The 14,082-nt window shown below is 38.2% G+C and overlaps 1 protein-coding gene across 1 annotated transcript; it reads left to right on the top strand.

The window, feature by feature from the left end:
- Positions 1-691: 691 nt before the first annotated feature.
- Positions 692-13,614, top strand: LOC112561314 (ankyrin repeat domain-containing protein 13D-like). The gene is made up of 14 exons (XM_025233719.1): positions 692-887; positions 2,974-3,109; positions 3,800-3,924; positions 4,413-4,458; positions 4,716-4,769; positions 5,109-5,198; positions 5,554-5,740; positions 6,005-6,071; positions 6,301-6,465; positions 6,591-6,870; positions 7,114-7,272; positions 8,226-8,323; positions 8,642-8,715; positions 9,330-13,614. Exons 1-14 carry the CDS (start codon positions 792-794, stop codon positions 9,556-9,558), a joined length of 1,806 nt encoding a protein of 601 aa, XP_025089504.1. The 5' UTR covers positions 692-791; the 3' UTR covers positions 9,559-13,614.
- The last annotated feature ends 468 nt before the right edge of the window (positions 13,615-14,082 follow it).

Here is a 14,082-nt window from a genome sequence, read left to right as displayed (position 1 = left end):
CTGCTCGCTGTGGGAACACGAGGGGACTCACCGCTTTGTTGAGCACTCTGTCCATTCCAGAGAACCCACCTTCAACAAACTTCTGACGGCCAACTGGCGTTGGAGATGCGCAGACCAACCCGTGTCGATATGAAAGCGCGAAATAAATAAATAATTCACATGATAACTTATTTAAAAAGAGGCAAAGAGAAACAGAACAACAGATCAAGACTTGAGTCCAAAAGGAATAAAAAACGACACCCGGTCAGGGGTTGGCGAAAGCTCATGTAAGTACGCAACCACGGATGTGCCCAGACAGCCCAGTCTTTTCAGTGGATTGCAAAGACCCAAATGTACATTTACATACAGAGTCCTGATGACCGCATAGGTCATCCTTCCCGTCTGCATCTGTGGCATTATTCTGTCAGCCGCAATTAACGTTGAGCGAAGTCTTTCCATCTCCTTTCTTCCAGAGTCACAGCACTGAGGCCATCTTAGCCGCCGTCTGCCAGCAAAGTATTAATCGTTGTTTACTTAAACATTATTAATTATCCACGCATGTAACCTATAAACATAGCTTATTTTAATTCACTGTAAATGTAAACAAAATAAAAACAAGGCAAGGATAGAAAATATATTTTCAAAAAAAGAAAAGAAAAAGCTCAGCATAAAGCAGACGACACGCACACATCCGCTGACACCGCAGCTAGCCGGAAGTGACCTTGTGACCTGTGGAGCAGGAAGTCCTTACAGTGCTTCTACAAGCCAAGCGATGCTCAAGTAAATTTATTTTCCAGCGAGAGAAAGGCTAAATGGCAAGTAAGACATTACAACAAGAGTTTCCACTGCACTGGCTGGCCTGGCACAATAACTATGAGGAACTCGATCGGGTGCTGAAGAAAAAACAGGTGAGCCAAACTGGAACCGAAAATCAGTTCGTTATACTGTATCTGGTTCCTCAGCTTTCAGCGATGTTGGCTCGGATACATTGCTGGTGTACGTCCTTATTCTGATATCAGTGTGTAGTAATTGTAATGTGACTACTCTATTTGGCACGAGGGCTGATTGATCAGTCGTAAGTTTTAACAAGAATATACATTTTCCAAGAAAAACGTAGATAGAGGTAGTACAGCAGTGGTATTTTTAGGTACCAACACTTCTAAGCCCAGGATTTTTTTCAGGGCTTGTTCAACGTCACTTCATTTTGTCATTTTATTGTAATGCGCATACTAAAAGACTCTCGTGCGTTAAAATATGATTATCAAGTTTTTGGAAGCCCATCCAGAAGATTTTTAAAGCTGTTAGTGTTTTGTTTTCCATAATGGCATAATTTTCTTATATTTGAATGGCAGTGGTTAGTAAACAAATCTTTCCCTCAGAATATCTGGTATGACATATCAATGATTCACTGAAAACTGTATGCCTATTAATATTATCAGTGCCATTAACAATTTTATGTCTGAATAAAATCACACCGTGATCTTCTACCCTTGAGTAAATTAAGTTTTTAGCATTTTTATCTTTCTGTATAAGTCTTATCTTTACATTCTAATAGTAATCATGTTTCTGTCCTTTAAACTCTTTTTTAACAATGCTGATGCCTGCTTAGTTTGTTTTTATTAAACACATAATGGACAAAATCCATATTTACTTTATTGATTCTATATCAAAAGGGTTTCCTGAACAGGAAAGTCACAAAATAATGTGATGTTACTATAATTATTTTAGAAAGTTTGTGAAAAGCTTGTTAATCACATCCAAAAGCATGCATTTGCTAAAAAAACATAATTGTTTTTACAGAAGTAATTTATAGTGACTTTGTTGATCGTTTATGAACAGGGTTTTCATGAACAGATTAATTTTTTTATCATAATCACTGCAGTAAGCTTATTAGGAGTTTTAATATTTCCCTTTTGTTGTAGTCTATGCATGTTTGCTCATTGTGTTTTACATTGATCTGCTACAGTGGACATCTGTTTATCGAAATACGTTTTGGGCAAAAATAAATAATCATTATTGTCTTCTTCATCTTTTTTACATGTGTAGCCATTAATACATTTTCTCGTCAAAGTTTTATACAAGTAGATGCATAATGGGACAACGTAAGCTTATGAGAAAATATTTGCCTTATATTGCTCTCTTGTTTGACCCTGACCCTGCTGTGTACAATAGTAAAAACAATGATGTCGATGTAAGAAAGGCTGCACCTGTCATTAATAAAGGAATATGAAATAAAACAGGAAAATGCAAAGTCTGCCAGGACACTAGTGAGTTTTCTAGAAGAAAAAAAAAAAGAAAAAATATTTTAGATTTGGGAATATATAAAATTCTTGTCTATTTGGAGTTGCTTAATAAAAATATTTAGATGTAATATAGCAATAATGATAAATGTATGATAAATTTTCACAATATCTTAGAAGCAGAATCTCAAGGCTTGTTGCTTGTTAAAACTCAGTCTGCAGCACTTCACTTGTAAAAATATTTTTGTTTGCTTACAGTCATATCTTGATTTTTCAGCTGGCTGCATAGTTTGAGAAGCAGATTGTGTAGGAAACAAGATGAAATAGATACAGCATCCTTGAAAAAATTGTTTCTAAAGTCTGAATGACATACTTCTTACTCTCTTTAGCAAATGTTTGGGAAATCCACTATATATGTTTCTGTATAACACATATGTAGAAAAGCCATGATGAGTGCATAACACGATCAAAGAATTATAAGCACAGTCCTGCATTTATGGATATAGCAGGTGTTCTTACACTTCTAGGTGGCGTACTTCTCCAGCACTGACAGCTCAGTGCAAACAGATTTACAGGATTCTGAGGAGAAGTGTATTTTTGAAGATTAACGAAGAACAGAAACAGATTTGTCAATACAAATCTATATTTTTATTTTATTCACCAGTAGGGGAATAATAAATAAGTTATAAAAAAAAGTTCATAGCAACATTGTTTAAAAACAGAGGAAAACCTTCTATCTCAATATTTCTGTCAGCATGACATCGAGTTGAAGGATCCAAGAGGCCGCACACCGGTCCATCTGGCGGTGAGTCTGGGCCATTTGGAAAGCACACGTGTGTTGCTGAGACATGGAGCAGATGCCATTGCAGAGAACAAAGGGTGCTGGTCAGGTAAGTTGCTCATCTCTCTCCTCGTCTCCCGCCCCCATCTTGGTGTATGTATGCATAACACTCTGCGACAAACTATTTTAAGAAAATTCTTTACAAGAACATGTTTTATTGTTTTACTCTCATATGCCAGGCCATATCATCTTCTCAAGGACATGATGTGGTGGTTTATGGAATGCAAACCTGCATGTTTATTTGAGATGATTTGAAGCCTTATTCTAAATCTAAGAGCTTTAGTGGTACTAATAGACTTTGATAATCAGAAGTGCAAAAATGTTATTCTTTATGGGGGAAAGTTCAGTGGCTGTTGCCAAATGCTTTTGGGCTCAGTGCTAGTGCCAAGGAATAAAATGCCTGTGGAAGCTACAGGGAAAATAAATGCTTGCCTAAACTAAATGATGCTGCTTGGCTTATGCATCAGTTCTTCTTGCACACTAAGGATATACTGTTGCACTCATTCCCATATTTATGCACATTATGAGGAATTGGTGTGGAGAAGAGATCAATGTATACATTTGAGAAATTTGAGTTTATTAATAGCTTTGGATGCTTAAAATGCTCTATTTGTGTGTCTTCCAGTGAAGTTTTACAGCTGGAGGGCTGCAGTATCCAGTTACCTGAGTGTATATTATTTACTCTGGTGTGTTTTATGTACTGTGGTCTATATTATTTAATGTATGTTCATGCTTCCAGTGCTACATGAGGCTGTGTGCAGTGGAGACCCAGAACTGGTGCAGTTGGTACTGCAGTACCGAGATTTCCAGCGTTATAACAAGCGCACCGTTGGTGTGCCAGAACTCTTGCAGAAACTCAAGGAGGTTGGAAACGTGCTTTATGGTTGAAGGATACTGTTTCTGTAAACATTATTATGTACTCTCAAATGCATCCATCTTTTAAAAAAAACAAACTTCAGGAAGAGCAATTTTTTTAACAAGTGACATCAAGAGTGTTCACTCTCTGATCAGCTAACTGTAGGCAGCACCTTAGCTGCATTGATTTCTGGGAAACATGGAAAACATTGTTGCATAGTACATAAAAAAATGATAATGATGAAATAAAAATGCTAAAATGAACTTTAAAAAATACTGCTTGAAAGTTCTTTGAGCATATAAGGTAAACTTCATTTCATGATGCTCTTCTGATTAATGTTGTTGCTTTATAACCTAAGTCATTATGCTAAGCAGGCTAGCACATCCCAGTGGTAGAATTCATAGTTATCTTATGACACACTGGCAAGGGAATAAAACTGAAATTGTGGAAGCGACTAAACAGCACTTGTATTATCAATTTTTTTCATTTCCTGCAGTCACAAGACTTCTATGTGGAGATGAAGTGGGAATTCACCAGTTGGGGTAAGTGATTCCAGAAAGAAAGTTGGTTAAAGCTTGTAGTATCACTAACTCATGATTTTCAATCAATGTTTGAACTAAGACCTGCAAGAATTTTTGCTTGTAATGATGAGCTGGGATGGTGGAAAGGTGAAATGAAATATTTTAAGGGTGTGGTACCATTTATCACCAAACTATTATCAGATTTTATTTTATGTATGTGATACCATTTATCCCCAATCAATCATCAGATTTTATTTCTTTTATTTCTGTTCTTCCAGTGCCCCTCATATCAAGGATGTGCCCAAGTGATACATATCGGGTGTGGAAAAGTGGTAAGTTCCAGCTGTACTTTGTAACTAAAGACAGCAACTTAGATTGTAGTCACTCAGCTGTTAGAGAAAAATATTTAAATGTTTGAAAAATCAAGAGAGTTGCAGAATCCTGATTGTTTAAATCTTGCTATTCTTTGTCATGAATCCTGATTGTTTGAACTGTTGCCATTCTTTGTCATGAATCATGCTCCCACAAGTACGACTGCTTGGCTTTGCTGGTTCAATCTAACATTGACATGTGATTTGTTCAGACATGAATTAGGGGGAGTTGTATTGTTTAAATATGAGTTTGTGCTTGATGACCAGATAAAACTAGTCCCATTGTGACACACATTTCAGGTTCCAGTGTGCGGATCGATACTACTCTGCTGGGATTTGACAACATGTCTTGGCAGCGAGGCAGCCGCAGCTACATTTTCAAAAGTTCAGGTATGGCAACACGTATCATGATGTGGGGGAAGGGGAACAGCCTTCTTCTATGTAAAATGCTCACCATTTATTCCGTAAAAGTAATGGGTTTCACATCTCCCAGTGTTTATTCAGACAAAGCTGTTAGTATCTGTTGTACCATTACCATCAAGAAGTTACTGTACTCAATGAAGGGTGCTTGGTCAAACTGGGTGTGTAATACTCAGAGGGTAGGTTGGGGCGACTGGGTGAGAAGGTGGTTGGAGGAATAGGCTGCTGATCTGTATCTTACTGTCATCTGTTGTCTGTTGAGGTAGTATTTTTGTGAATTCAGAAGTTAATTTTGAGCATTGATGCTACTTTATTTTTTTTATAGGCACTGGCGCAGCAGTGATGATGGAGGTTGATCACGATAACAAGGATGTCTACTCCGAGACCATCCGCACATTACCTGTGGCAGCTGATCCTTCCCTTATGCGACCATCCGAGGAAGCTGTTGCTGCACGACTTACATCCCCAGTTGTTACCACCTATATTGATACAAATAGGATTTCCTTTGAAAGGTCTGAATGCCACATTTCTTTGAAAACACAATAATTAGTGGTTACTCATTTGAAGGAAATGCAAAAGGACTGGATGTGACTGGTGCAGCATTTATTAACAGACCCAAATTCAATGCAGCTTTCAGTAATAGAAGTAAAATTACTGCAGGTTAGAAGGCTACCGTGAATTGGAGAGGCCCCTTGTGCTCTTTCCTTGAATCCTTTAAGGCATTTGAAGGGGTGGGATAATGTGGCTTCTCATATCAAAGTTTGTTCCCTTTGCAGGAGCAGATCAGGGCTGTGGGGGTGGCGCAGTGACAAGATGGAATCTGTTAATGGGTATGAGTGTAAGGTAATGATCATTTCTGAAAAGACATATTAATGGCAGATTTCCAGTTAAGCAGATTTTCCAGATTTGTGGAAGTTTTCTTTTTCATACTGATTGCTGTGTTGAAATAATTTTGAAAACCTGCTTTACAAATAGCAGCAGTGTGAGTAAAAGTGAAACTGTTGAACAAATTTCAGTTGACAGGAAGTGAACTTAATGTTCTTTTTAGTTTGACACAGCGCTGCTTGTGCAGGTATTTGGTGCCAATAATGTGGAACTGATTACCAAGTCACGGACAGAGCATCTAACAAAACAAGACAAAGAACGGTCCAAACGGAACAACAAGACACCCCTTGAAACTTTTCTTGGGGCCACTGAAGATCCAACCCTCAGCCAGTCTAGTAGCAATGGCAATGGGGTAAGCTTTCTGGAAGCTTCATGAGTTGTGTGTACATGTGAATCTGTGTGCGTACTTTGAGTGCATGTCTGTGTGTGCGTGTACATGGTTGTGTGCATTTCACTTTTGACTTTTTCTACCTACAGACAATCAGTCTTGTGTCATACAACCCCTCCTCAATCACTCCAGAAGAATATTTTAATGCTCATGTTGACTTGGGTGACCGCGATATTGGCCGCCCCATTGAGCAGTCCACGAAGGTTCAGAAGTTCAGGGCAACGCTGTGGCTGTGTGAAGATTTCCCGCTGTCACTACAGGAACAAGTCCTGCCTATCATCGATCTCATGGCTACCAGCAATGCTCACTTCGCTAAGCTCCGTGACTTCATTACGCTGCAACTGCCCTCTGGATTTCCTGTTAAAATTGGTCAGTGACCTCTGGTGTTTGCATATGAACCAACATGTCTGCTTGTGTATATGCGTGTGAGCATGTGACTGGAAATAAATTTTGATTAAACTGTTTCTTTCTTTTAGAACTTTCGATATGCCATATAAAATGTCATTTCTAGAGATGAATTTTCTGTGCTAGAAGAAGTTTTATGTATTTTCTGTTAGATTTTTTGGGTTTGCTAACTTGATTTGTAACTTGTATTGAAATATTTCTTTGCAGAAATTCCTCTTTTCCATGTACTCAATGCCAGAGTTACTTTTGGCAATATCTTTGGTTCAGTGACGCCTGCCAACCATGTTAATGTGATTCAAGAAATGCCCATGGCATGTTCAGTAGATGAACGATGTTTTGAAGCACCATCCACATACAACCGGAGTGGTAAGATTTCTTAATGTCAAAACCTTATTAAGAAAAAGGTAAAAACATCTTAGCAGTTTGGAAAGGAATTATCTTCTGCTACATGTACTTTGCTCATCAACAAGAGTTATCAAGCCAGAAGAATCACAGGATTTTTGAAATATCTCAAAGGCATTGGGTTCTTCATTTAGGTCATTGTTGCATCTATTTCTAAAACCCGAAGGTTAAAGGCACAACATAAAAGTTGGTTCTCTTATGGCCCATAGGGGCATATATGTCCCACAGCAAAAAAATCAAATAATTTTGAAAAATCAGCACAATCCTGAAACAAAAATATTAATACATTACATAAAGGACACCGCGCCCAAGGAAAACCAGTGGGTGTTTGTCCGCTTGGCACAGTTTGCTTTGCTTTTAAAAAAAAAAAAAATCAAATTTCACTTCAAATGGAAAATTCCTCTCAATCTAACAATGAAACTAATGCATACATAGCCAAACCAGCCTTATTTATATAAAGTCAGTGACATGCTAAATAGTTTCATACAAATTTGTCTGCTCTACGTTTTTTCAATCGCATTTGAAGTCCATTTAAAAGTATGGGACAAATATGTCCCCTGGTCCTCAAAGGGTTAAAAATTCAGACAAAACTACAAAGTGTATCACAGTAAATTCCAACAACACAAGCAGAGCAAATCACATACATTGACTTCTGTTAATATCCACACTCTTTAGGATATTATTTCTGCTTTTTTTTTTTTAAATGTTCTATGTTCAGATTGAACAGACTAGGATATGCAGTGTGCTTCTAAATAGAATGTTATAATCAATATGCTTTTATGCACTATGTGCATGTGTGTGTATAAATATATATCAGTCATGCATTAATGTCACACTGTATTATGAGCTGTAGCAACAGAATAAACAAATTTGGCCATGGATACAGGGCTGTGACTATTTCTGATGTGGATTTATAGGCGATGCACATCACGAGCGGCTTCGTGATGAAGATGATGAGCTGCTGCAGTTTGCCATCCAGCAGAGTTTGGTGCAGTCTGGAACAGAAGAGGAACAGGTATGGTCCAGTTTATTCTGAATTGTTTTTCGCATGTCTCATTATCACCAGTTATTGCAGAGCTGCAGGCTGGCTGAGTGAATTCCTCAGCCGATACTTGTTTCCCTTTAGTCAGTTAACTCCCATCATAGACTCCGTGTAAAGAGAGTGCCGACTATTTTATATATGATGTCATCCAAGCTCGTTGTTGTTTTCAAAACAATGTTGCTTCTGCTTGAAATTAAGTACCATGATAACTGTAGTCCCGCACATTTGGAGACTGCAACAAGTCAATGTGTCACTTGAAACAATCGATTTCAATCTCTACTTTGCATGCAGGTGACATTCTGGGAGGCTTTGAATCGCAGTCATCCTGGCTCAAACCCTGAGGAGGATGACAGGCAAATGCAAAGGTGCTTACATATAAGTATGAATACATATAAAATTAAAAACCCTAATGCATTCTCCAGCTTCATTAAAAAGGTGCTGATTATTTACATATAAGCATGTATAGGTATACAATTAAAAACAACTACTACGTTCAGAAAATGAGTGCATACTGCTCTCAACATTAAACTTGTTAAGAGTCAGAAAAGGAATGAAATGTTTTCTTTACATTTTTTTTTTTACATTACTGATAAAGAGAATTTTTATCAGCATTTTTCTTCTTAACAGAAGGTGCTCTACATTTCACCAAAGAACATCCAATTGACAAAGCAAACAAACAGAGATATATCAACTGACATAAACACAAGATTGAAAAAAACATGCACACAAAGCATGCTGGGGTATCTCAGCATTTAAAATAGGACTGGCAGACAGTATGTGGGGAAAAGATGGGTTTGAAGTACCACATCATTGAGTTCAGAATATAAATGCATAGTGTTCTAACATTCAACTTGCTCAAGTCAGGAAACATTCTGTGTTGTATGGGGATGGGGAAACTTTATTTCCTGTAATTGTCATTGGCACTTTGAAACAGTTTGAAATGTCCATTAAAATCATCATAAATCCTTGCATTAAATAGGGCTATAGCAGCAAGCTTAATGAACACACCAAGTTCCGCCCCAATGGCTATGGAGGGGCCTGCTGCAAGGTCGGTGCCACCTGCTCCCCGAGCCCTGGTTGATGACGAAGAACAGCTGCGACTGGCCCTGCAGTTGTCACAGCAAGATGCAGAAGCAGCAGCTGAGCAACAGCGGCAGGAAGAGGAGGAACTGGAGCGCATTCTGCAGCTATCGCTGACGGACAAATGATGCTAGGCAGCATGCAAAGACTCCCCTGGTCTCTGCACAGAAGATTCCCTCCTGTGTAAGGGAGATCACAAAGTGTTGCTTACACATGCATGTGTCCATATCCTATGCAGATGTTGAGTCCAGGTTTGGGAGTTGGGGCCATCATTCAGCAGACGGTCATTTTCTGCTCGTGTCTCCCATGTAATCACAAGCCTTGGATTTTATGTGAAGGAGGTGCAGAACTAAATGCGGCTTTTTTATCACTTGTTTGTTTTTCCTCCACAGAAGCGTTGAATTGACAGAAGCGAGGCACAGTGTTTGCTTTTTGTTGTTGCTGGAAAAAAAATAAGACTTATGTTTTGGAGATGGAGTGACTTAGTGTAGTAAAAATGGATGAAAATAACTTGTAAATGTGCTTGCCTTATGTATACATGTGTGTATATTTGTATACATGTGTGTATATTCGCAAGAGGAAAAATGCATTCGTGTATTTCATGCTCACTTGCAGAATTTCTTGCATTATCTGCAACAATCTGTTTCATGTCTGTTTATAAATTTGTACCAGAAAACCATATCAGAATGAGATTTTTCTACACCTTTACCTGTTCTGGTAAAGTGTTGCCAGCAGAGTGGTGAGGCTTCTTTGTACAAGTGTGAGCATAATCTAATTTTTAACAAATCTCATGATGTATAATAATTCATTTATGAAATCTGCAATAATTTTAAGATCAACTATTTTTAGCAGCTTGTTCACAAAAAGTTCATCACATCAGTTTGATCAAAATTTTAGCAGTTGAAACATGAAGAAAGATTCTTACCTGAAAATGCAATATGGTGCAGTCCAGTAAAATGAAAGCTGGCATGGTTTTAAAAATAGACAATGGCCAAAATTCCTTTTTTTGAAAACGAGAGAATTCCATTGGCAAAGGTTGATTCGTACTGAGCTATGGCATTTTCTGCGAAGCATTTTCAAGTGGGCTAACTGACTAGCTGAAGCTTTCATGGACTAGACATTTTGCTTATCTGCATGCATACATGTGTGCTTGTCTGCATCCAAGTGCGAGCTTGTTTCCTCTAGTCATTTTTAGCAAGCTGTGATGAGAGGTCTGCTATTTAGGCACAATGTCTGAGATTAGTAGTCACTAGTGTTCTGTGAATTCAAATATTAGGGTCAGTGATGTGTTTTACTTGCAATTTTGTGTCTAAATAACCTGTCCTGAACCAACACTGAAAATCTGGAATGGTAAAGAAGCTTGATGATTCATTGGATCAGTTGTATGCTTTACATTCCTGATATAAATTTCATTTGCACTCCAAATGAGGGTGGTGAGAAAATATGAATCTGCTTACTGAAAATAACATTAGCTGTTGACAGATAGGCTGGCATGACAGCTTTGTTGTAAGTCTGAGCACATAATTTTGCTGTGTAAGGTATTATTGTGTTCATGCACATAGAAAAAACAATTCTTTCCCAGATATGTGTGTGAGAAACTGTTGGTGCAGGACTAATATTTGTTCATTGGTGCAGGTCACAGACTTTGCAGCAGCAAACTTTTTAAATAATTTAATCCTTGCTATGATTCCCCTGTAAGTTTTCACCATTAATAATTCTAGATGGTATAGTTTTTAATGATGGACATGGCTGTGTGTGTGTGTGTGAGGGATTCTAGGTACACGGTAGTGCATTTGTGTTTACTGCCATCTCTTTATAGATTAAGCGGTAAGTTGAAGCATGTGAGCTAGGAACTAAGAAAGTACATAGAAACATGCTGAAGTAGTAAGTGCTAGTTCTTGTCATTAATGTGCTTTCTTACATGCATTCCGTTTTTGTGAAGGAGATTTGTTTGTGTAACAAAAGGGGACATACCTTTCACATACAAACGCACACACACCGCTTAGGTATGGGGTATGTATACCTGTGCAGAACATGTTTGTGTAGGAATACATACCTAGCACTTTGCATAAATGACAGAGTGCAAAAAACATGCAGTTATGTGGTTTGTCTCCTTGTGTGAGTGTTTGAGTGGATATATCCTTGCAGTACACACGCCTGGCTATAGAAATTAAGAAACGCTGAAGCATTAGTACAATATAAATTATTCTTGTGTACATTTTAGCATGCTTCACTTCCTGTTGTAGACGAGAGCCCTAGTGCTTTGAAGTTTATGTACAACTGGTGATTATGTTGTGCACACTTTTGTACAAACATTTGCATCCACACAGTGTAAATGATAAAAGGCTTCTTAATGTGTTACATTGATATTCGATATTGTTGTTTATCTTGTTCACTGGTTGGTTTTACTGTTTTGCCTTTTAAATAACCTGTACAGAGAATGCTGTAGACTGTGGTAGTTGTCCTCCACTGGATTGACTCACAGATTCTTTCCCTTTAGCCATATAGTCTTGGGTTACTGCCTAAAGTAAGCCAAACGGACTGTGCAGAACAGGGAGAGGTCATAAACATTTAATATCATTGTTGACTGGATTCGTTTTTCTCAGAGGCTGAACACAGTTGACTGGGCTCATCACTGAAATATTTTAAAGATTTTTCCTGTAGATTAAGCAGGGATATTTTGACAAAGACATTTATCATTGATTTATGTTTCATTAAATTGTGGCTTTCATTTTCTTTGACCTCATCCTTTACTTTCTGCCCCAAACATTGTAATAAAAGGCCTCAAACATATGGCGATGATATTTAAGAATGCCCTCTACATTGTAATAAAATGCCTCAGATGAAGATGATATTTGAAGAAATTACAAGAGGCTTTTGTAGAGTGGGTGGTAGCTATGCAACCACTGTCACTACATCAGCTATGCCGTGACCTCTTGACCTTAATTAAGTGGTGAGGAAGCTTAGAAAGTATGCAGTTAAAGCATTAAATGACCTAATGGTAACAGGTTTGACAATATTTGACCCCAATCATGAACTGGCCAAGCAGATCTTGATGGTAAATCCTATGATTATTGCTAAGAAGAAAACTATTTCTTTTTCAAAGTTCTGCAAAATAAGCAGAAGTGGTGAGAAAACTATTCTTGCAAAGATTTGTGCTCAGTGGTCTACTTCTTTTTGCTAGCATCCATGTCCCCTAAAAATGTTAACATTTTAATTTTTGAACCTTTTTCACCAAGGAATGACAGTTCATTAACCGCCCTAGCATAAAGACACGATAACTGTGACTCCTTGATATTTAGTGCATTATGTTTATGTAACTCTCTAGACATTGTGAGTCAGCTGAGATTACTGAGGTATATCATTTTTTTTTAAAGATTTGCACAGTGATTAATTTATTTACAACATTTTTTTCATGCTGAGGAAATTCTTCAGTTGGTTGGTGCATGATATTGAGTATAGAAGTGATTGTGTTTTATGCTTAATACACATATTCACTCATGCAAGTCTGGGTTTGCACAGACACGTGTACACACAAGCATGCACACACTCACACAAACGCAGATACAGTAATGCTATTTGTAAACTAGGCAGTTGTAAAGAAGTGAGCTTTTCTGACAGAATGGAAGCTTTTGGTAGCTTTGAGCACAGTGGCTATTTTTCTTGGCTTGTTTGACGAAGTGTGTGCATGAACACCATTCTGTGTAGGATTCATATGCAGCACATTTATTTAGTTATGGTTTGTATGATAATTTGGACTGTAAAGCTGTGCTTTTCAACTGTCAAGAAATCTATAAAGCTGCAGAAAAAACATTACGATGTATTAGAAGTGTCAATAGAAGGCTAAGCAGCATTCTTGGCCACTAAAGTCATCACTAATAGTCATCAGATATCAGCCTATAGTAGGTAGCAGGATGGTTAGAATAGTCATCAGATATCAGCCTATAGTAGGTAGCAGGATAGAATAGTCATCAGATATCAGCCTATAGTAGGTAGCAGGATGGTTAGAATAGTCATCAGATATCAGCCTGTGGGACCCCGGGGTATGCTTGCCTAGCAAGCATTGTAAGAACAGGGTCCCTGCCGTCCAGCCAGACATGTCGTAAGAGGCGACTAAGGTGGACACCTCACCTAGAGGTAAAATAGGTTAGGGTAGGGCTAACAACCCCACCATGTAAAAAAAATTCATGTTACAGAAACTAAAACTAAAACTGTTGACAGACTGGCAGACAGCTGTAACTTGTCTATCATAACAGACTGTCAGACAGCTGTAACTTGTTATCACAATACACAGACTGACAGACAGCTGTAACTTGTCTATCATAACAGACTGTCAGACAGCTGTAACTTGTCTATCATAATACACAGACTGACAGACAGCTGTAACTTGTTATCACAATAGACTGACAGCTGTAGCCTATTTATCAAGTGTTTACACCCAGTGACAATAAATCCCAGATACCTGACGGAGGACGTAGAGGTGATGTTGCTATCGTCCATCTTGATGTCAGTTGGCGGACATACCCGTGAAGGTTGATGTCTTCTCACACAGGAGGGCTTCCGTCTTGTCGTCGTTTAGTTGAAGTTTGTGTGTCACCATCCAGTCCCTGAGTTGGCGAACACAGACCAGATGCCAGCAGCAGAGGGAGACA

The sequence above is a fragment of the Pomacea canaliculata genome, linkage group LG4 (genome assembly GCF_003073045.1).
Source record: "Pomacea canaliculata isolate SZHN2017 linkage group LG4, ASM307304v1, whole genome shotgun sequence".
Classification (NCBI taxonomy): Eukaryota; Metazoa; Mollusca; class Gastropoda; order Architaenioglossa; family Ampullariidae; genus Pomacea; species Pomacea canaliculata.
The sequence above is the reverse complement of the archived record's forward strand: the minus strand, read 5'-3'. Positions and strand labels throughout refer to the sequence as shown.

Excerpts from the sequence above, each read along its gene's own strand:
- LOC112561314 (XM_025233719.1), top strand. The coding sequence starts at position 792 with ATGGCAAGTAAGACATTACAACAAGAGTTTCCACTGCACTGGCTGGCC. Across the intron at positions 3,110-3,799 it reads GAACAAAGGGTGCTGGTCAG|TGCTACATGAGGCTGTGTGC; the intron begins GTAAGTTGCTCA and ends TCATGCTTCCAG. Across the intron at positions 5,741-6,004 it reads AATAGGATTTCCTTTGAAAG|GAGCAGATCAGGGCTGTGGG; the intron begins GTCTGAATGCCA and ends TTCCCTTTGCAG.